Source organism: Phyllostomus discolor, chromosome 8, assembly GCF_004126475.2.
Source record: "Phyllostomus discolor isolate MPI-MPIP mPhyDis1 chromosome 8, mPhyDis1.pri.v3, whole genome shotgun sequence".
Lineage (NCBI taxonomy): Eukaryota > Metazoa > Chordata > Mammalia > Chiroptera > Phyllostomidae > Phyllostomus > Phyllostomus discolor.
In genome coordinates, this window is record NC_040910.2 from 42269091 (window position 1) to 42292711 (window position 23621).

The following is a 23621-nucleotide window of genomic DNA, read 5'->3' on the forward strand; positions in this document are numbered from 1 at the left end:
CGTGCAACCCAGGGTGCCAGTGTGGGGAAATAAAGCCTCAAAACACCAATTGAAAATGGCTGTGGGGGTTGAGGTGCTGGGAGAAACTCCCAGCCTCACAGGAGAGTCCGTTGGAGAGACCCATAGGGTCCTAGAACATACACAAGCCCACCCACATGGGAATCAGCTCCAGAAAGGCCCAGTTTGCTTGGGGGGAGCAACAGAAGGGACTGAAATCTGACAGAGAGCAGAGTAAGGGCCATTGTTCCCTCTTGGACCCTTTTTCCACATACAGCATCACAACCCAGCAACTGGGTTGCCCATCCCTGATGAACACCTAAGGCTCTGCTCCTCATATGTAACAAGTGTGACAAGACAAAAAAAAAAAATGGCCCAAATTGAAGAACAGATCAAACTTCCACAGCAAATACAACTAAGTGACCAAGAGATAGCCAACCTATCAGATGCACAGTTCAAAGCACTGGTGATCAGGATGCTCACAGAATCAGTTGAATTTGGTCACAATAAATGAAAAAATGAAGGCTATGCTAAGTGAAATGAAAGAAAATGCACAGGGAACCAATAGTGATGGGAAGGAAAATGGGACTTAAATCAAAGGAGTGGACCAGAAGGAAGAAATAAGATCCAACCAGAAAAGAATGAAGAAACAAGAATTTTAAAAAATGGAGAGAGGCTTAGGAACCTCCAGGACATTGTTAAACATTCCCACATCTGAATTATAAAGGTACCAGAAGGACAACAGGAAGAGCAACAAGTGGAAAACTTATTTGAACAAATAATAAAGGAGAACTTCCCCATTCTGGCAAAGGAAATAGACTTCCAGGAAGTCCAGGAAGCTCAGACAGTCCCAAAGAAGTTGGGCCCAAGGAGGAACACACCAAGGCACATCATAATTACATTAGCTAAGATTAAAATGAAGGACAGAATCCTGGAAGCAGCAAGAGATAAGAGAGACAGTAACCTACAAAGGAGTTCCCATCAGACTATCAGCTGATTTCTCAAAAGAGACCTTGCAGGCAAGAAGGGGCTGGAAAGAAGTATTCCAAGTCATGAAAAGCAAGGACCTACATCCCAGATTGCTCTATCCAGCAAAGCTTTCATTTAGAATGGAAGGACAGATAAAGTGCTTCTCAGATAAGGTCAACTTAAAGGAGTTCATCATCACCAAGCCCTTATTATATGAAATGTTAAAGGGACTTATCTAAGAAAAAGAAGATAAAAAAACATGTATAGTAAAATGACAACAAACTCACAATTATTAACCACCACACCTAAAACAAAAACAAACTAAGCAAACAACTAGAACAGGAACAGAACCACAGAAATGGAGATCACATGGAGGGTTAGCAACAGGGGAGTGGGAAAAGGAGAGAGGGGGAAAAGGTACAGAGAATAAGTAGCATAGATGGTAGGTAGAAAATAGACAGGGAGAGGGCAATAGTATAGGAAATGTAGAAGCTAAAAAACTTACGACACATGGACATGAGCTAAGAATTTGGGGTATGTGGGTGAGAAGGGGGTGATGTGCAGAGGAGAATAAACAGGGTAAAATTGGACAACTGTAGAAGATATGTGAAAAAATACTACCTGGAATATGAGGGGAAAATCACATTGGCTGTTACTAAGACAAACTCTTTCATGTCTTCTCCTTTGTGAGCTCTGATCACTTTAAGATCTTCAGGAAGGGGAAGGGACTAGTCAAAGACCATGTATTAATGGCTCATTGACATGGACAATGGAAAAGGAATTGACTAGGGGAGAGAGGGGTGGGATTACTGGAGGGGGGCAAAAGTGAAAAATTTGGGACAACTATAATAGAATAAAAATAAAAATAAAGTATTTTTTTAAAAAGGGTCTTCAGGATATGATCATGAACAGTAAAAAACTCAAGACATGCAAGTCGTTTTTGAATAAAAGGTCTGACGAAAGTCAGTAGTTCTCCACCATGGCTACACTTTAGACCCACCTGGGGTGCTGTTAAGAACATTATGCTCTTTTCACACAAGTCCACTCCAGGAACACAAACAACCCAATTTAAAAATGGGCAAAAGACATGAACAGACACTTCTCCAAGAAGGACATACACAGAGCCCAGAGACATATGAAAAGATGTTCAGCATCACTAGCCATCAGAGAGATGTAAATTAAAACTACAATGAGATATCACAGTGACCATGGTCAGAACGGCCATCATAAACAAATCAACATACAAGTGTTGGAGAGAACGTGGAGAAAAAGGAACCCTAGTGCACTGTTGGTGGGAATGCAGACTGGTGCAGCCACTGTGGAAAATAGTATGGAATTTCCTCAGAAAACTAAAAATGGAACTGCCTTTTGACCTGGCAATTCCACCACTGGGATTATATCCTAAGAACCCTCAAACACCAATCCATAAGAATCTATGCACCCCAATGTTCATAGCAGTACAATTTACAATAGCTAAGTGCTGGAAGCCTAGGTGCCCATCAGTAAATGAATGGATCAAAAAACTATGGTACATTTACACAATGGAATACTACGCAGTAGAAAGATAGAAGGAGCTCCTACCCTTTGCGACAGCATGGTTGGAACTGGAAAGCATTATGCTAAGTGAAATATGCCAGGCAGTGAAAGACATACCATATGATCTCACCTATAAGTGGAACCTAATCAACAAAACAAAGAAGCAAGCATAATACAACCAAAGCCATTGAAATTAAGAACAGACTGACAGTAACCAAAGGGGAGGTGAAAGGGGATAATTGAGGGAAAGTAGGGAAGAGTTTTCAGGGACAACTATAAAGGACACATGGACAAAATCAAGGGGGGTGGAATCAGGGGATGGAGGTGGGGAACTCTGGGGTGGGGGTGGGGAGTAGGGGGAGGAGAATGCAGACAACTGGACTTGAACAACAATAAAATAATTTTTAAAAAAACACATTATGCTCTTTTCACTCTCCAATCCAATTAAATCTTCCTGTATGGTGATGGAACTGAGGCATGAAGATTTTTAAAGCTCATCTGATGCTTCCAATAGGAAGTCTAAATTGTGGGTCAGTGACCTGCACTAATCACAACCTGCACTAATACATTTGTTTGAAGACAAAGTTTTATGAAAAAATAGACATGGACAGTGAAAATAGTTGAGAATCATATATACATATACATACACATTAAAAGGGAGTTGTGAATTTTTACAGGTTGCCTGGATCCTAGACAACAAATACAGAAGATTCCATAGTTGTAATAGTATTCAATTGTGAGGTGATTTCTGACAAACATAGGATCCCAGAATACTCCTTTAATCCCATTAAAGATGTGTCAAAATAAGCACTTTTCAGATACAATAGATAAAGAGGAATGAAAACCATGAGCTACAAAAATCGTATAATCAAAGAGGTATGTTTGCCAATTCCAGATGTGGGGTTTGCAGTCATTTCCAATCCACAGACAAAAAATCCACAATGGCCCAAGTATTGAGACTAGGTTGTTCTGCTGAGGAGCCTCCACATGGCCCTCTTTATATCTTTGTTCCTCAGACTGTATATGAAAGGATTCAGCATGGGGGTGACCACAGCATACACCACAGAGGCCTCTGCACCCCTTCTGAAAGAATGTGAGACAGCAGAACTGAGGTACACCCCAAGCCCTGTTCCATAAAATAAACAAACAACTGACAAGTGAGAGCCACAGGTGGAGAAGGCCTTATACTTCCCCCCTGAGGATGGGACTCTCAGAATGGAGGAAAGAATTTTACAGTAAGAGAAAAAGATCCCTGAGACTGGAATACCACCAAAGATGGCACCAATAAAATAGACTAATATTTTATTGCTAGAGTTATCATTACAAGCAACCTTGAGGAGTTGTGGAGGGTCACAGAAAAAATGAGGAATTTCTGTATTTGTGCAAAAGGAAAGCTGTGATATCATCAAGTAGTGCAGTTGGGAGTCAAAAAGGCTGATCAAAAAAGACACCAGAACCAACAGGCTACAGAGGTGGGGGTTCATGATGACTGGGTAGTGCAGGGGATAACAAATAGCTACAAACCGATCATAGGCCATCACAGATAGGAGTACACTGTCCAAACACCCAAAAAAATAGAAAGAAGACAATTGAATCAGGCAGCCAGCATAGGAAATGACTCTGCTGTGAGTTTGAATGTCCCAAATCAGCTTTGGCACGGTGGTAGAAGTAAAGCCAATGTCAGCCATAGACAGGATGGAGAGGAAGAAGTACATGGGAGTGTGGAGGTGAGAGTCAGAGGCAATGGTCAGGATGATGATCAGGTTCCCCAGCATGGTCACCAGGTACATGGACAGGAAGAGGCTGAAAGTTAGAGGCTGAAGTTCTGGATGAGCTGAGAACCCCAGAAGGAAGAATTCCAAGGTACCTGTGAGATTCTGTGGTTCCACATAGCAGAGACACCTTTTGGAAGATACATGAGGGTTGGTATATAGAAAACAAGCACATCAGTATGTCTGTATTTAGGCAATTCATACATAAAGTATTCATACTTATGAACCATTCTCCTTTAGTAATACTTCTCAGTTATGACAAATAACCTTCTTAGAACTCTTTTCATATTAGATTTTTCTCCATTAACCTGTTACTACATGTATCACTTTGGAAAGAATGGGCTGAAGAAATTAGAGAAATAAGGTTATTTAGAGATTTATAAATCATAAACACAGTAACGTATCAGTCCCTTCCTGTGAAGGAAAGAAAAGGAATGAGAAACATCCTTCTTTCTTAAAGAAAAAAAACTGTTCTTTATCAGTGTCCTTAGTTCAAGGACACTAATAAGCAGTCAAACGTATTTTATCCAAATGCAGTGCAATTAACTCCCTTGATTTGTGTTATTTATATATACCCTATAAGAGCTATGTAATAAAGTATCTGACTTCATTTTTTGTGTGTGCGATGTTTGGCTACTAATGGTTTTCAAACCACTCCCCTCTCTCTCTCTGCCCCTTCTGCAACATCTGGGCTAGCTGATAAGAAAGCCTTGGCTCCTCAGTTATGAAATAAAAAAGTCATGCGGGTGTAATGTACAGCATGGTGACTACAGTTAATAATAAACTAAAAATCAAAGGAAACCATCAACAAAATGAAGACAAGCCACTGAATGGGAGAACATATTCACCAATGGTACACCTGATAAGAGTTAATGTCTGAAATTTACAAAGAATTCCTACAACTCAACAACAAAAGAATAAACAATCCAATTTAAAAATGGGCAAAGGACATGAATAGACACTTCTCCAAAGAGGACATACAGATGGCCAATAGACATATGAAAAGATGCTCAGCATCACTAATCATCAGAGAAATGCAAATTAAAACCACAATGAGATACCACTTCACATCTGTCAGAATGGCTATCATCAATACATCAACAAACAAGTGCTGGTGAGGATGCAAAGAAAAAGGAACTCTGGTGCACTGTTGGTGAGAGTGCAGATTAGTACAACCACTATGGAAAGCAGTGTGGGGATTCCTCAAAAAAAATTAAAAATAAAATGGTCTTGTGACCCAGCAATTCCACTTCTAGGTATATATCCAAAGAAACCCGAAACACTAACTTGAAAGAATATATGCACCCGTATGTTCATTGCAGCACTATTTACAATAGCCAAGATTTGGGTGCAACCCAAGCACCCTTCAATAGATGAGTGGTTAGAAAAACTGTGGTACATTTATGCAATAGAATACTACCCAGCATTAAAAAATGAAATCTTACCATTTGCCACAGCATGGATGGACTTGGAGGGTATTATGCTAAGTGAAATAAGTGAGACAGAGAAAGACAAACACCATATGATTTCACTTATATGTGGAATCTAATGAACAAAATAAACTAACAAAATAGAAACACATTCACAGATACAGAGGACAGACTGACAGTTGACAGAGGGGAGGGTGGTTAGGGGACTGGGTGAAAAAGGTAAAGGGATTAAGAAGTACAGACTGGTAATTACAGAATAGTCACAGAGATGTAAACTACAGCATAGCGGATATAGTCAATAGTATCATGATAACTATGTATGGGGCCAGGTGGGCACTTGAAATACTGGGGGAACTTCTCTGTAAAGTACATGATTTTCTAACCACAATGCAGTGTATCTGAAACTAACACACAATAATACTGAATGTAAACTGTAATTGAAAAATTAAAAAAGATGTAGGAACAAGCTAGGAACGCTTGAGAAATAGTGGTATGCTGGAGCAAATTCTAGGAAAACTAAGCATATTTTCAAGTATATAAGAATTTAATATTCATGTACATGCACAGGTTGTTTCTATACTTGCCTCATAAACTTCTTACCTTAGAATAATTCTTATTACTGATTGCATAACTATAGATTAAATATTCAAAATTTCAAACATTATTTGGAGAAAGGATATATAGATCCTAGTTTAATTCCAGTAGTCTTCTTTGTAAGTTAGAATAAAATCATTGAGCTTTTCTATACTGTTCATGTTATAAAATACATTTTAAAATAAAATTCCATGATAAAATAAAAAATATTATGTTTCATATTTAAAAGTTACTAAGAGAATAGATCTTAAAAGTTCTCATGACAATAAAGAAATTTTGTAACTATGTATGGTGACAGATCTTAACTAGACTTATTGTGGTGATCATTTTGCAATATGTACAAATACTGAATCATTCTGTTGTACACCTGAAACTAATATGATGTTACATGTCAACCATACCTTACTTTTCTGTAGACAAAGGGTTAGTATCCTTAATAAATATAAAAAGTTTTTACGAATTAATCAAAAAGTTTTTAAAAACATATGAATAGTCATGTCACAAAAGAAGAAATGTAAGTAGCCAAAAATATAGAAAAAATCTTCAGCCTAACTAGGAAATATAAACAAAATAAATTGATACTATTTTTCATCTATCAACTTGACAAAGATTGTTAATACCTGGTTTTGACCAAGATACAAAAAAAGAGGTACTCTCAGTCAGTACTGATAGGGATACAAAGTGATTTTCAGCATTTACTTAATCGTATGTTGATCATACCTCACTTTTAAAAAAAGGCCAGTTCCTCCCTTTTTGGTGACAGGGAAAGATTTGCATATGCAGGAACTCACTCTGAACCCACATCCTAACCATGATGGTTTTTGGATTGCTGTTTTTTTATTGTTGTTCGGTTACAGTTGTCCCACCATTCTCTGCATTGCTTGCCCCCGCCCAGCCCACCACCTCCCCACCATCAATCCCCACCCCATTGTCCATGTCCATGGGTCCTGTACCCAGATTTTTTTTAAAGCCATTTTCCTTGACCTGTCATGGCATTTCAGACCAGCTTAGAAGGGCTGCTGTGCTCTCTACAGACAGGGAGATCTTCATATTAGGATTAAAAGTTTTCATACTCAGCCCTGGCTGGTGTAGCTCAGTTGATTGAGTGCAGGCTGCAAACCAAAGTGTCACAGGTTTGATTCCCAGTCAGGGCACATGCCTGGGTTGCAGGCCATGACCCCCAGCAACCACACATCGACGTTTCTCTCTCTCTCCCTCTATCTCCCTCCCTTCCCTCTCTAAAAATAAATAAATACATAACATCTTTTAAAAAATTATTAAAAGTTTTCATACTCATATGTGTGTGGCATTTTCAGCCTCAACATCCAAGCCCAATTTTGGGTGACAGTCCATCCTATTTCTGTAGAGTGCCCACTCCACTTGATGTAGTGAGTGGAGCACTGAAATGATGACCACCACCATTGCAAGTCTGTCTTTTCTTGCTCTGGCTTGGCTATGTGATGTCAAGCATGCACTCTGAGTTACTCCCTGCTAGCAAGCTTGTATTTTAGACAGTGCTGCACTGTGCTGCATTTGTTGAGTCTTTCCAAGTCTTTCTTATAGATCTAACTGACCTGACTTAGAAGTTTTAATAATTACTTGGCTTTTAGAGACAAGACTATGAAATTGGATCTTTCCTTAATGTGGCACTGGGTCTTGTGTCTCAAGCAGACATATCTGTATGAAGATGTCTTAGCATGAAAATGTGAATGACGCTAGGGTCAGGGGAAAGATTCTTACCCTGATTTGGTTGTCTATTTCAACAAGGCATTGGTCCCTGTGGGTACTCAGGGAAACAGTATACCCTGTGCACAATATAGGTTAACTGGGTGGTTGCTCACAAAAGAGTAGGCATTAGAGAGAGAATCAGGGAGAGACAGAGAAAGAGAGAGAGGGGAAGGAAAGGGAAGGGAAGGGAAGCAAAGGGAAGCAGAGAGGAGGGGAGGGTCAGGATGGGAGTGGGAAGGAAAGGAGAGAAATGTACACATTATGTGCTATTTTGAGGTCTACCCTCCTAAGAATAGAAAGCTCACAAGGAACCTTTAAATATGTCTGCTGCTACAGTTTCCCGTGCCTTTCTCTCAGTAAAGATCTGAATCCTCAGGGTTTTAGAGAGAAACACCTATGGCATCTCTGTGTCACAGTGAATGGGTTAATTCAAACCTAATCTAAGCATAAGGTACATAAACCATTATTGTGGAAGAATTCTCTAACCCTGAAGATACTGATTTGAGACTCTCTGGAGGAAGAAATTTAATATAAATAAATATGAATAGGATAGAGAGCACATCCCTTGAAGCATATCCAGTGATGAAAGAGAGAAGAAGAGGGGAGGGGAGGGGAGGGGAGGGGAGAGGAGGGGAGGGGAGCGGAGGGGAGGGGAGGGGAGGGAAACCCCGGTATGGAGAAGGGACAAAAAACAAACAAAACTGAAACAGATGTATACAGTTTGACCCTATTGGAACCCCAAAATTTACTGAAAGAATTCATAAAACAAAAAATCAAAGTGTGTGATTGGCTTTTGCATCTCTTCAACATGGTTCTGAATTAAGTTTAACATCAGCTGAAATGCACCAATTGCCATATTTTTATATTCTCAACAAATGCTGGGGATCCCAATAATCTTAACAAGGGTCCTCTATGATCTGAGGAAGGTTCTTGAACATAAAAATAAAGGACAAACATGTATTCTTTGCCTTGACCATTGGAACTATTGTTTTGCCTGAATTTTGCATTGCAACAGTACCCGTTGCCCCCCAAAAATCCCCTAATGGGTATGGATACTCTGACTAAATTAGAATTAAATGAATTATTTATGGCTGCATAGGAAAACCTGCCCAGTTTTTCACCTCCTGCTGTGTCTCATTTACTTTACACAGGACATTTTACTTCTGACACCTCTGGTCACCAAATATTTGTATGGGGCAAGGGGACCCATACCAAGCAATTCTCCACAACACCAGCTGGGTGTCTAATTTAACTCGATTCTGACACTATCTGCCAGCAGTGTCAGATCCAATAGGGTAAGGGCTCAGTCACACAAAACCACTCTCCTCCTGACTTCAGATACCAACCAGAAGCAGTAGGTATCTGTGGGTCCCCAGTTTACCCACAACTGCAAATCAGAGGTTCTCACAATGCCCTCACTAGATTCAATTAGTCCAGAAGTCCTTCTGGAAGAGTTCTTGGAGGGAAATGACAGAATCTCATTCATTTCTTTAGTCACATGGACATTCCTGGAAGGGATGAAAGAGCAAGCAGGAAAGACCCCAATGTGTGTCAGACATGTCGTGTTCCTATAAACTAACAGTGGGTAATCAATATTTAACAAAATATATATATTCTGAAACAGAGGTATACAGAGATATATAGAGGTGTACTTTCTAAATATATATTTGTTTGTTTTAGTTGCCTACTCTGTGCCAATCCCAGTGTGGATACTGAGGAATTAGAAATAAATGAGTCCCTGTCATTTCCCCACCGGCATTCTGCCTGAAGATAACTGAAAAGAGGGGGAAAAAAGAATGAGTAGGTTGGCTGGGTGGGTATTTTTTTTTGGGGGGGGTGTCTACTTTAATTTTAACAGTTTATTTAACCCATTATCAAAAATAGTATAGTTTTGCCCTGAGTAGTTGTCTCAGTTTATTGGGCATCATCCCACAAACCATAAAGTTGCCAGTTGATTCCCAGTCACAGCACATGCCTGGGTTGGGGGTTCAGTCCCCAGCTGGGAGAGGGGGTACAAGAGGCTATCAGTGTTTCTCTTCCACATCAATGTTTCTTTCCCTCTCTTTCTTCCTCCCTCCCCTTCTCTCAAAATAAATAAATAAAATCTTTTTTAAAAGTATAGTTTTACCAATATACACAATAGAGATATTCTACAGACTTCTCTTGCACTTCTTCACAATCCAGTATTTTAAATGGACAGCACATCTTAATTTGGACTAGCCACATGTCAAGAGCTCAATAGGTATGTGCACCTAACTTGTATGGAAAGACATTGCCCTGTGACCTGTGTTCTGTGAATATAGTTTCACTGCTCAGATCCAAACCTCACTGCACCCTTTTATACCCCAGGACCTAGGTACTAATTAAGAAAGAACACTGTGCTCCTCTCCTCAATCCCAAAATAACAATCACATGTACGCCTCGACTGTGGGAGTATCATGCAGGTGAAAATTAAGGCTACATAACATAGCACTGAGCCTGACACAAGGAAGCCTCAATAAAGTCTTGTGGTATTCTGGTTTCTCCCCACATCACCATCATGATTATAATCAGAGCATCCGAGATATTCTGGAGTGCTTAGGAGATGGAGAAATCCATTTCCTGCTCTGGTCTGGGCAACGACTTGGGAAGTTAGGAATGGCCATGGAGAGGACCAGAATTCCAAATGAGAGTTCAAAATCCCCAACAGAAAAAAATGACATAAATCTCATAAGCCTCTGAGCTGCAACTTCACCTGTTAATGCCCTCTCACCTGGCTATCTCCATTGCCCCACTATCTTGGTAATGAAGAGACAAGTTTCTCCATAATTCCTTCTCCATCCACCATCTGCCTTGGTACTCACTGGTTTCTGCTGTATCCCTGCTGGGCCATGACCTAGAAGTTTGGTAATGATAAGGACCCAGGCTCTCTTTCCAGGACTGGCATGAGATAGACTCAGGCATGGATCTCCTGGTGCAGGTAGCTACTCTGGTAGGAACAGACACAGATATGAAGCTTATATGGGACTGACAGCCTGAAGAGCTGAAGGCCCTGGCTAATTATTTACTCCTGTATGGCCCTCAGAGCTCAATGCGCAGAGCTCATAATTAGCAAAATTGGTCCATGTTTTCCTAATCCCAGAGGAATTCCTAATATTAACAGAAGAGGAAAAGGAGAACAGTGAACATACTTAGAAGGATGTGGGACTTTCCTCTTCTCAGGAGAAAGCACATCTGTACACTTTGCTTCTTACTTCCATAATCAAGGACCTGAACATAGAATGCAGGCTCTTTTTTCCTTCAGGAAATGAAGGCTCCTTTTGGCTTTGATATCTGAAAATCCACTGCATTAATCATGTAAGTTAGGAAGAATTAGGCCTTCTTTAACAAGAATCCAAAACCATTTCTATTTTCTTAGTTAAGATTTCTAAAAGGATTTACAGGAAGAAGTATAAAGGGCACATGGATAAAAACTAGGGGTGGGTGGAAATGGGAGGGAGGAGGGGAGACCTGGGTGGGTGGGTTGGGGTGGGAGTAAAAAAATTGCACTGCAACAATTAAAATAAAAAATATTTTTTAAAAAAAAACAGATAAAGGGAAAAAAGATTTCTGTCTCTAAAAGAAACTTTCTATTTCCCTTTCTTAGGGGCTTTTTTAAAAACCCTCACCCAAAGACATGCTTATTGATTTTAGAGAGAAGGGAAGGGAGGGGAAAAGAGAGAGAAACATTGTAGTGAGAGATACTTTGATTGGTTGCCTTTCGTAGGCCCCTTAACCAGGCATGTACTCTGGCCAGGAACTGAACTCACAGGCTTCCAGTTTATAGGATGGTGCTCCAATCAACTGAGCCACACTGGCCAGAGCAAGGTGTTTTTTTAAGAGACAAAAGAATTATTTATTGAGAGTTTACTATGTGCAAAGTGCTCTTTGCAGCACTGTACATTTCCAATCTTTTTTTTTCACTTTTTTCTTTTTTAATTGAATTTATTGGGGTGACATTGGTTAATAAAATTGTATAGGTTTAAGGTATATAGTTCTATATTATATCATCTGTATATTGTATTGTGTTTTCACCACCCCAAGTCAAGCTAGTTTTTTCATTTTGTTTTGGGGTTTTTTTTTTGGTGGGTTTTGGGTTTTGTGGGGTTGTTTGTTTGTTTGTTTGTTTTTGGTTGTTTGGGGGTTGTTTTGTTTTGTTTCGTTTTGCTGATTTAAATGATAGTCCAAGTTTTCTCTTTCATTGGTGTTGTTGGTATGCTAGAAAACCATTGACTCTTACAAACTTTATTTCATAACTTGCCACTTTTCTTCAATAAGCCAGAGTATGTAACAAGAGTGCAATCAAAGTGTTAGCTAGGGCAACAGTCCTCAAAGTTTGACTGGGAAGAGACCTATTTCCAAGCCCAGACACTCTTGAAAGGATGGAGTTCCTTGTGGGCTGTTGGCCAGAGGTCTTCCTCAGTTCTCTGCCACATGGGTCTCTCATAGGGAAGCTCACACATGACCATTGGCTCCCAGTAGGACAAGTAACAAAGAGACAAAGTCCAGGAATATGAAACCCAGAGCCTTTTTGTACCCTAATATCAGAAGTGACACCTCATCAGTTTTGCCATGTTGTGTCAATTGAGAGCAAGTCAGTAGACCCAAGGCACACCCCAGAAGATAGGCGTCCACAATAGCATGAACACAGAATCCAGAGTAGATTAGAATCTCCCCAGCATGTAGGCCTCACCCTCTATCAAGACATTGGTTTCTACGCACCACAGTACTGGAGATATGTCTCTGCTTCCCAGCATAGTCCACAATCCATTACACCACAATGCTCTTCAGCAAAATTTCCCTGCAAATAAACTGGCATATGAGTAGAAATCACCTCTGATTTGGTGCTTCAGCAGATCACACCATATTCCTTCAGGTCATGTAGTCCAAAAAAGCCTGTATGGTCTCTATCCCATCACTGGGGTCCCTTCATTGACATCACACCAAGCTGCAGCCACTCAGTGCCCAAATTCAACAAATGTCCCAGTGGCTTCTGATTTCTGCTCATTGGGAAGAGCTCATTGTATTCCAGGATGTATTTTTTTAGCTTACTTTGTTTTTGCAGATCCTAAAATTAAAATAAATGTGCTTGGGGCCTGCTTCAGTTTTCTTCTGGTTGATAAAGTGAATATGGGAATGATGGTACTTTGCAACCTCCCACATTCTACTCACACATTCCTCCTAGCTCAGAGAACTCTGGATGATGAATTTAGAGATTGGTCTGCTATTAAGAGATTGTGTGTAGAAAGAAAATGTGGCAAAACCAAGATGATGAAATAGGAGACACCAGCCTCTATTCCCACACAAAAATCAACAATTAAATCTATTAACAAAAAAAGCTCTGGGAAAGTACAGGAGTCCACCTAAGAAACTTCAATAATACAATGGAACAAAACACCTGAGAATAACCATGCAAAAAGAAAGGAAAGGCAGCTTCACTGTGCCGGCACTACACCATCACCCAGGCCATTCAGCACCAAGAGGGAACTCCCCAGCTAGAAAGAGTTGTTACCCTTGTGGAAAAAGAAAGAGCAGAGTGACCAACCAGCTTCTCTAGCCTTTTAGTGCACCATAGCAAGGACCTGTTTCATTTTCACCCCACCCAAGGAAGAGCAAAAGTTAGACATAAAGACACAGCTAAAAACAAGGAAGAAGTGCAGACACTACTCATATCAGCCACAACAGGATGTAGGACTGGATTAAAAGTGGACACAGAGACCAATGGTACAGAATCAAGAGCCCAGGAATAAACAACTGCACATATGGTCAACTAATATTTGACAAGGGGGATCCCATTAGTTTGCAATCTAAGGAAATTTCAGGTGAAATGTGAACTGGCCCGCATGCATGGAGGGCAAGAAGAAACCAAAGGAAGAAGTAGGTCATTCCAGATTGGTAGGTGGCAATTTTCATTAGAGAGTTACAGACAAAGCTTGTCTTGGGCAGCCACAAAACAAATAGATCTACACACCTGCCCATCAAATCTTAAAAGCTTATGTACAGTAAAGTACATGACCTTATACATGACCTTAACTGGGTTCAGTCATGTATAATATCTAGATAATCTCAGCAATACATACTTACCTCAAGACTATACCCTTGGGTCAGCTTCTAGCTCAGTGTAGGCAAGTGAAACATTCCAAGGACAGGGAGGAGATAAGGAGTCTCTGATTCTCCGAGTCCAGCTCTTGGGTCAACTGGCAGTCACATCTTCTTGATGAACTCCAACAGACCCAATCATCAGTATTTATAAAAATCTCCAGGGAACTCCAATAAAATCCACAGTTGGTGGAATACTATGCAGTAGAAAGAAAGAAGGAGCTCCTACCTTTTATGACAGTGTGGATGGAACTGGACAGCATTATGCTAAGTGAAATAAGCCAGGCAGTGAAAGACAAATACCATATAATCTCTCCTATAAGTGGAACCTAATCAACAAAACAAAGAAGCAAGCATAATATAACCAGAGCCATTGAAATTAAGAACAAACTGACAGTAACCAAAGGGGAGGTGGGGGGAGTAATGGGAGGGAAAAGGGGGAAAGGGTTTCAGGAACATCTATAAAGAACACATGGACAAAACCAAAGGGGGTTAGGATCGAGGGTGGGAGGTGGGGATGACTGGGGTGGGGGGAGTGGTGGCAGGAAAATAGAGACAACTGTGCTTAAACAAAAAAAATATATATATATAACTTAAAAAAATAGTTATATTTTTAAGAATGGAACAAAACATAGATAGATGATGATGATAGATGATAGATAAATAGATAGATAGATAGATAGATAGATAGATAGATAGATAGATGATAGATAGAAAGAAACCCAGTGAACTACATTCTCAGAAATTAGCTGAATAAACAGATGTGGCAGATGCAAAAAATTGTATGGAAAATGCCCTAAAACCATGAGGAAAGATGTAAAGTTTAAGTATATAAGAATTGTGCACTTCACCTGGATACCAGAGTCAATGAGCAGACCCTTTCATGCATTTATTATGATGTACAAAAGATCCCATACTCTGACAACTCAATTAAAGACAAATTAAAAGAAGTAAAGTTCATATATGAAGCAAGGAGAGGAATGAAAACCATGGGACTAGATAGGAATGTGACCAAGGAAACAGTATTCACTGGTCTACATATTTGTTTTGACTAGTTTTTCCAACCACACTCCAAAAAGTGCAAACAGATACTAAGATGAGACTGTTCTGCTGTGGAGCCTCCACAGGGCACTCTTAATGTCCCTGTTCCTCAGGCTGTAGATGAATGGGTTTAGCAGGGGGGTGACCACAGTGTACATGACCGAGGCTGCCACATCCTTTCTAGGACAAGGCAACGATGTTGATCCAAGGTAAACCCCAAAAGCTGTTCCATAAAATAAGCAAACAACAGACAAGTGAGAACCACAGGTGGAGAAGGCTTTATACTTCCCACCTATTGATGGGACTCTCAGAATGGAGGAAACAATTTTATAGTATGAAAAAAAGATCCCTGAGAGTGGAACACCACCAGAGATGGTGCCAACAAAATACATGACTATGTTATTGGTGAAGGTGTCAGAACAGGCGAGATGAAGGAGTTGAGAAGGATCACAGAAGAAATTAGAAATCTTTACATCCTTGAAGCAAGTCAGTTGTAACACAATCAAATTGTGCAGCTGAGAGTCCAAAAGGCTGATTAGAAATGACACCAAAACTAACAAGCAGCAGAGACATGGATTCATGATGACTGGGTAGTACAGAGGGTGACAGATGGCCACAAACCGATCATAGGCCATCACAGTCAGAAGCATACCATCCATACATCCAAAAAGGATCAAAAAAGACATCTGTGTCAGGCAGTCCCCATAGGCAATGACCCTGCTGTGAGTCTGGATGTCCACAATCATCTTCGGAACTGTGATGGAGATGAAACAGATGTCAGCCAAGGACAGGTTAGAGAGGAAGAAGTACATGGGCGTGTGCAGGTGGGAGTCAGAGCTGACGGCCAGGATGATGAGCAGGTTCCCAAGTACAGTGACCAGGTACATGGACAGGAAGAGCCCAAAGAGCAAAGACTGCAGTTCCGGATCATCTGAGAAACTCATGAGGAAGAATTCTGAGACACGTGTGAGATTTTGTGGACACCTTTTGAAAAAGAAAAGAGGATTGAAAAATAAAGAAAAGAAGTAAATGAGCACACAGCACTGCATCCATATTTTGTATTCAGGCGGGTCACTTGTGAGGTCATACACCCCAGTACCTTTAGCAATATTTCTCAGTATGACAAACCCTATCTGATTAGAGCTGTTTCTTTATTGGTTTTCATGTTATTCACCTCTTTCTATACACACTTTACTTTCCAGAAAATTGACTGAAGAGAATCAGAGGAGCAGGAACATTAGAGATAACAAATTCATAATTACAGGAAAACACAGCATATTTCATAAGAAATAGTCTTTCCTCACGCAGAAACTTCTTTACTGATACGTCCCCCAGGGCAAGAAACATAAAGGAAAGAATAAACAAATGGGACCTCATCAAAATTAAAAGCTTCTACACAGCTGAAGAAAACAATATTAAAATAAAAAGAGAACCAACTGTATGGGAAAACATATTTGCCAATGATACCTCAGACAAGGGTTTAATCTCCAAAATATATGAAGAACGTACATGACTCCACTCTAAGAAGACAAGCAACCCAATTAAAAAATGGGCAGAGGACTTGAATAGACACTTCTCCAAGGAAGACATACAGAGGATCCAGAAACACATGAAAAGATGTTCAATATCGCTAGCTATCAGAGAGATGCAAATTAAAACCACAATGAGATATCACTTTACACCAATCAGAATGGCCATCACAAACAAAGCAACAAACAACAAGTGTTGCAGAGGTTGTGGAGAAAAGGGGACCCTACTGCACTGTTGGTGGGATTGCAGACTGGTACAACCACTGTGGAAAACAGTATGGAACTTCCTCAGAAAACTAAAAATGGATCTGTCTTTTGACCCAGCAATTCCACTGCTGGGACTATATCCTAAGAACAGTGGAACCACCAATCCAGAAGAACCTATGCTATGTTCATAGCAGCACAATTTACAATAGCCAAGTGTTGGAAGCAACCTAGATGCCCATCAGTAAATGAATGGATAAAAAACTATAGTACATTTACACAATGGAATTCTATGCAGCAGAAAGAAAGAAGGAGCTCCTACCCTTTGCAACAGCTTAGATGGAGCTGGAAAGCATTATGCTAAGTGAAATAAGCCAGGTGGTGAAAGACAAATACCATATGATCTCACCTTTAACAGGAACCTAAAGAACAAAACAAAGAAATAAGCAAAATATAACCAAAGACACTGAAATAGAGAACAGTCCAACAGTGTTCAGAGGGAAGAGGAGAGGGAATTTCAGGGGAATTTCAGGGGAAAAGGAGAAGGGTTTACAGGAAGAAGTATAAAGGACACATGGATAAAAACTAGGGGTGGGTGGAAATGGGAGAGAGGAGGAGAGGGCTGGGTGGGTGGGTTGGGATGGGAGTAAAAGATAGAAAATTGTACTGCAACAACAATTAAAATAAAAAATATTTTAAAAAAACAAAAAAAAAGAAATACTCTTTCCCCTTTAAGGAAAAAAAATCATTCTAATGTATACAAATTAGGAAGTAGATAAAATGCCTTCTTTTATTCAAATACAGTGCTAATTAGGTAGTCTCTTTATTTAGATAATGTTAAACACTCTATAAACATGATTATGTAATCTGGATTCTAAATGAAGTTTAATGTTCATAATCAGAAAATATTTTTATGTGATAGTTATCTTCATGAGTTTTATTATTCTTGGGTCTTCTCTCCTCTTCATAGAAATAAGTGATTACTCAAATGTCTGAGTTGTCCTTTAAAAGTCTTTTGGGAGTTCTATTTTAATTAGTACCACTTTTTAATTTTTTAAGGAATGTCCATATTGTTTTTATAATGGCTGTACCAATATTCATTCACACCAACAGTGTACCAGGGTTCCATTTTCTCCATCCTCACCAACACTCGTTTGGTTGTTTGTTTGCTTGTTTGTTTGTTTTACCCATGATTGAAATTATTGGAATGTAGACCTAAACAATTCAATACTTATATTCCTTTTCACACATGTGTTATTTCTTTTGTTATAATAGCCATTCTAATAGGTGTGAGATGTTATCCTACTGTGATTGTGACTTGCATTTCCCCGAAGGTTAGTGATGTTGAAAACCTTTTCATATGCCTTTTGGTTTTATTTTTATGACCATAATCCCTCCTATTTACAGTTGAGCACTTCACACTTTAGCACTGGGGAGGTTCCACTACCAGTTTTAAGACCCAGACTTCTTATGTTTAGATAACAGATTTTCATGTCAATCCTTCCTGATACAGGGAATGCAATTCTCTTACTCAGCTACCTGAAAGTCCTTTTTGGGGGGGAGGGGGTGGTGGAGGGTGCACTATGATTTAATTGTAGAAAAAATGAAAAATAGAGGAATGCAAATGCATCTGAGATAATAATTAACTTACCTTACAGGATTATCATAAAAAAGTTTTTAAAAATAATTTAAATTACTTAAACCAGTGGTCCTTATTTCTAGTTGATTGAATATATGCCTGTGGTTATTTAATGATATACAGGACCTGGCTGGTGTGGCTCAGGGGATTGAGTGCCAGCCTGCAGACCTAAGGGTCACCAGTTCAATTCCCAGTCAGGGCACATGCCTGGGTTGTAGGCCAGGTCCCCAGCAGGGAGCACATGAGAGGCAACCACACACTGATGTATCTCTTCTCTTTCTCCCTCCTTTCTCCTCTCTCTAAAAATAAAAAAATAAAATATTTTTAAAATAAAATAAAAATAAAAATATACAGATATTGTGGCCTCAGCCTAGAACTAATTTATTCAGCATCTGTACATATGAGATTCTTGGTTGTCCTAATGTGCAACTATCATTAATACCCACCACCCACATTAAAAATATAAACATTTAACAATATTTGCTTCAGATCTCATATTGTATAAAAATTTGAAACATTACTGATAGAATTTGATTTTTCTTGGTATCTTAATTCAATCCCATTTCTCTATATAACTCATCCACCATAGACAACCAGCGCCATCCATTTTGTGGGCATGTTTTCTTGTCAATGTTGACTTATGTATCCAAAATCAGTTTTCTTAAAAGCTTACCTAAACAGTATACTATACAGGTTGCCTCTGAAATGTACTTGTTTACTGCAACATTGAATTTCAGTCTCTTTGTGAAGTATGTACATCAACTTTAAACATTTTACTGATACACACTATTATGTGAGGGAACACTTTATTTATTTTATAAATTTATATTTATGTATTTTAATATAAACCTGACAAATGTAAAATATAGATTTAATACATTTATAATTTAATATATTCTGTTTATGTATTAAATATTTATTTTACATTATATATTTTATATTTATATTATATTATTATTTATATCAGTTGCTTCTTTCCACAATCTTATAAAATTCTTGCACCTCTTTTCACATCACAGAAGTGAGAATTTGTATTGATAAGTTAGTGGTGATTAGCAGTTCAACTTCTAATAACTGTTCAATTTTACTCATATGTACTTGACAATATGTGTTATCCCAATACAGAAATCATTTTCTATCCTCTACATTCTCTTATTATAAAGGTATGCGTTTGAAAATATCCTTGAAGTCTGCTTTGTAATAATCATTCCATGATGGCTGCACATGAAATTTTCACATTCAATAGGAATTTATTTTCCCTCTTGGATTTCAAGCCTGGACTGTAAAATGCATGATTATTTATAGAAAACCCTATTTTCCACAATGTTGGTGACATTATGGTACCTCTAAACCACTGGCTCATTGTCAGAATTCACAGGTCAACTCACTGAACCAAAAGAGGATGAATTAAATTTTTTATCTCCATTTCTCATCTGGGACCCAACTAGGTTTGAAAGAACTACTCATTAGCTAAAATGGAAGTGACAGCCCTGGTACTAGAATAAGGAGTTCAAATTTTAAGTGCTGGATTTTCACCCACTCCTGTGGAGTGTGTGTTAGTCTCTGAATCTCTCTGTGCTTGTGCTCCTTCTTGAAATGAAGAGTTAAACATCTATCTCTAAAACATCTGTTGCACCTAAGGGAAGGTTGGAACTTAAGAAATATTTGGCCATTTTTTAACAAAGAATTTCAATCATTATTGAAATAATGTGTTTAGTAACAAAATACAATTCCAAAAATGTAATGCCATTTTTATGGTAGAAATGTCGACAGGTTTCCTGTCTCTAGAGCATGGAATGACACAAAATCCTAAAATGTGCTCAGCTCATACAATAAGATTAACTGCTCCCTTCTTTTCTGCCTCTTTTTTTAAATCATTGAATACTATTTATAATATTCAATGGAAAATAATAGATCCCACTAAAAGTTTATTACATAGACACACACACTGTTTTATCTTGTCTCTAGTCCTATGGGACATTCCTGAAAAGGATGAAAACACTGGCATGAATGGTCAAATGTGTGGAATCCATATTTCCCACTTTGTTTCTATATCAAACAATGGAAAAGTCTATTTAATATTTAACAGAGATTTTTTGTTTTTGATGCCTCCTCTGTGCCAACAAAGTATAGGCCTGGAGTGAGGGATCAAAATCAAATGAGACTTAGTCATTTCCCTCCATATACGGAGGATGTACTTGTATAAACAAAAGTAAAATGTCCTGTCAGGGAAGCAAGGAAACCATAACTTCAAGTCACCAGATACTTAAGTCAAATGACACGAGAATTAGCTTTATTACTATTAATAATAAATATCTAAAATTTATTTTGCCCTTACCTTATGCATCCATCACTTATTTATTACATGGAGAGCATCCATTCTTTGTTTAATCTTTATTCAGTGAAGTTGTGTCAACTAGGACTCAACTCAGATGACAATCCCAAGTTTCAAAGGTACTAAGACCTTTCCCCATAACACACTAATAATAAGTTAGACAGACAGGATTTGGAATTAAATTGTCAGTCTCTGAAGCACTAAACTTAATTGTGCCCAGACTTTCTGAAAGCTTTAAGCAGAGGCACAGAGATCTTAACCACAGGTACATCTGAGGTACATTTTTTAACTGTTTTCAGTATCCTGAGAAGGAATGAACCCCAAGACTCTGTCCTTGTATCCTTTTTAATTGAGTGGGTTGATTATAAGAACAGAGGAAGACGTAGACAGTTGAAGTGAAATACAAGAGTGAGGACAAGAGAGAGATCTGCCCTAAATTATCATGTGCCAATTCTTTTTATGACCTTTGCCTGGGGTCTCAACCATCCTTTCTATAGTTGATGCAGCAAACGCTACCTATGGCTTTCCACTGTGGTCTACCAGAAAACTCCAGAGGGAAGAGCATAGTGAGCAGGGGGTTCTTGGTCAGGATTGACAGGAAAATGAAATGACTGCATTGGCAGAGAAGTCTGGCCAGATGCCCTGAGTCTGGAGTTAGACCGCCCAGATTCTAACCTGGCTTCAACTCTTTTTAACTCATGACCTGATACAAGTTACATAAAATACTATACTCCTTCACTTTTATATCAAATAATAATATGCATTTATAATTTGGGAGAACTTATGCAGATGAGACCAAATAAAATACATAAAACATCTACCCCAGAGCCTGGCACTTAGGAAGCCCTCAACAGAAGTACATGATGTTATGGTTAATGTCATCCTGCTCATCATCACCCTCATGATCACTCTGGAGTGCTTAGGGGAGAGTTTAGGGAGACCCATTTTCTGCTGTGGTGAGGAAGAATCCAACCAGAGCCAGAACCAATGAGGGAGGAAGCAGAACTCTAAATGAGAGTTCTCATATTCCAAGCAGAACCAAGAACACAAACTCCATAGAGTTCTGACCTGAAATTTGTATATTAGTGCCCTCTCATCTACCTATTCCAACTGTCACATTTGTCTAGTTGGGGAGGAATAATGCTCCCAACCCTTCCTTCTCCAATCACCATCTTCCACAGCACTTACTGGGCTAGACTGCATCTCTGCTGGAACATGACCAAGGAGTACAGATGGATAGGCTGCCCTTCTGCCTTGTATTCAATGAAGGATTGGGGTCCCTCCTCAGGACTGACAGGAAAACAAACTCCAGCTGGGACTTTCTGATGCATATGCCCACAAAGAAAGGAGACACAGATATGGAGCCACTATAGTTAAGACTAGCAAAACTAAAGACTGAAGACACCAGCCAATTATTTACAATGGTATAAATCTCAATACACAAATCTCCTAATTAGCCAATTGGTCCATGTTGTCCTAATCTCTGGGAGTTTGCTGATATTAATGGAAGTAGAAAAGAAAAAAAGCAAATATCCTTGGAGAATCTTGGTCCTTCCTCTCCTGAGGAGAAAGATCACTTGTACTCCTTGCTTCTTACTTCCAAGTTACAAGATCTTAACATAAAACTCAGGCTTTTTTTTTTTTTTTCAGTTTAACCACTTTATGTGTGATTTTGATATCTGTAAATCCATTTTATTAATCATGAAGTCTATGAAGAATTAGGTCTTTTATACCAAGAATGTGACACTATTTCCATTTTATCAGTTATTTGTCTTTAAGGATAACTTTTTATTTTCACTTCTTTAGATGTTTCTTGGGTTGGCTTTCCAGCACAGTCCTGAATTCATCACACAACAAAAACTCAACAAAAATTCATTGGAGACAACCTAGCAAATGGATAGACCTTCGTCTCCATTGGACACTTCTGCAGACCTCACTCTACTACTTCTGGTCACATAGTCTCAAGTAGACCCCTTGGTTTCTGTTATACCAGGACAGCTCCTCCTTCAACATCCAGCCAATTTGCAGCCATTTCACAGCCAAATTTAACAAATGTCCCCAGAAGTTCTGATTTCTGCTAACTAGAAAAGAATCAACTCACTCCAGAATCTATTTTCTTTATATTTCTTTGTGTTCTCAGCTCTTGAAAACTATAAGAAAATGTGGTTTGGGTTTACCTGGGGCTTTTTTTCTAGTGGATAAAGTGGGATGTATGTGGATAGCAGTGTGTTGTAACCCTCTAAATCCTATCCATGCAGGCTTCCTGATTCAGAGATTCTCTGCTGAGAAATGTGGAGACTGATTTGTCATTGACATGAAGAAAACTTTAGATACCATTTTATAGAACTCTAAAGGAACCCAAAGGCTGAGTTTTTATGAAAGAATCCAGGAAAACATGGTAATAAACTGAGGTCTTAACCAGACCATTAGTACTAAGAGGAAAGAACTCCCCCTTGCTGACAACATGGCCTTTTGCAATTCTACAGTAATGTGAAATAAGATAAATTAACCATAATGACTTGGTGAGTTCATGATTCTCAGACATCACTAGAAAACACAGCAACTATCAATGATATCACCACTGACTTTCCAGGTGTATATCTGTGGCTAAGACACATCATTTACAACCTCCTTTCTTCCTGAGCATATTTTGCAGTCTGCCAGTTGCAGACACCTCAGAAAATACTTTTATACCCCATATCACAATGCCAGTCAGAGTTTAGTCAAGAA

The 23621-nt window shown here is 39.0% G+C and overlaps 2 protein-coding genes across 2 annotated transcripts; both read right to left on the reverse strand.

Moving 5' to 3' along the window:
• Positions 1-3408: 3408 nt before the first annotated feature.
• LOC114503484 (olfactory receptor 18-like) lies at positions 3409-10986 on the reverse strand. Its single transcript, XM_028521095.2, has 2 exons — positions 10870-10986; positions 3409-4404 (listed from the first exon to the last, which is right to left on the reverse strand). The coding sequence occupies exons 1-2, from the start codon at positions 10896-10898 to the stop codon at positions 3462-3464; spliced, it is 972 nt and encodes a 323-aa protein (XP_028376896.2). The 5' UTR covers positions 10899-10986; the 3' UTR covers positions 3409-3461.
• Positions 10987-15174: 4188 nt separating this feature from the next.
• LOC114503650 (putative gustatory receptor clone PTE01) lies at positions 15175-22248 on the reverse strand. Its single transcript, XM_028521297.2, has 2 exons — positions 22080-22248; positions 15175-16168 (listed from the first exon to the last, which is right to left on the reverse strand). The coding sequence occupies exons 1-2, from the start codon at positions 22220-22222 to the stop codon at positions 15235-15237; spliced, it is 1077 nt and encodes a 358-aa protein (XP_028377098.2). The 5' UTR covers positions 22223-22248; the 3' UTR covers positions 15175-15234.
• Positions 22249-23621: the final 1373 nt, after the last annotated feature.

What these genes read in the sequence shown, in the direction of transcription:
- LOC114503484 (XM_028521095.2), bottom strand. Translation starts at nt 10,898, where the DNA reads ATGGCCCAGCAGGGATACAGCAGAAACCA. An exon ending in CAGGGATACAGCAGAAACCA is followed by an intron (nt 4,405 to 10,869) that starts GTGAGTACCAAG and finishes ATCTTCCAAAAG; the next exon opens with GTGTCTCTGCTATGTGGAAC.
- LOC114503650 (XM_028521297.2), bottom strand. Translation starts at nt 22,222, where the DNA reads ATGCATCAGAAAGTCCCAGCTGGAGTTTGTTTTCCTGTCAGTCCTGAG. An exon ending in CAGAGATGCAGTCTAGCCCA is followed by an intron (nt 16,169 to 22,079) that starts GTAAGTGCTGTG and finishes CTTTTTCAAAAG; the next exon opens with GTGTCCACAAAATCTCACAC.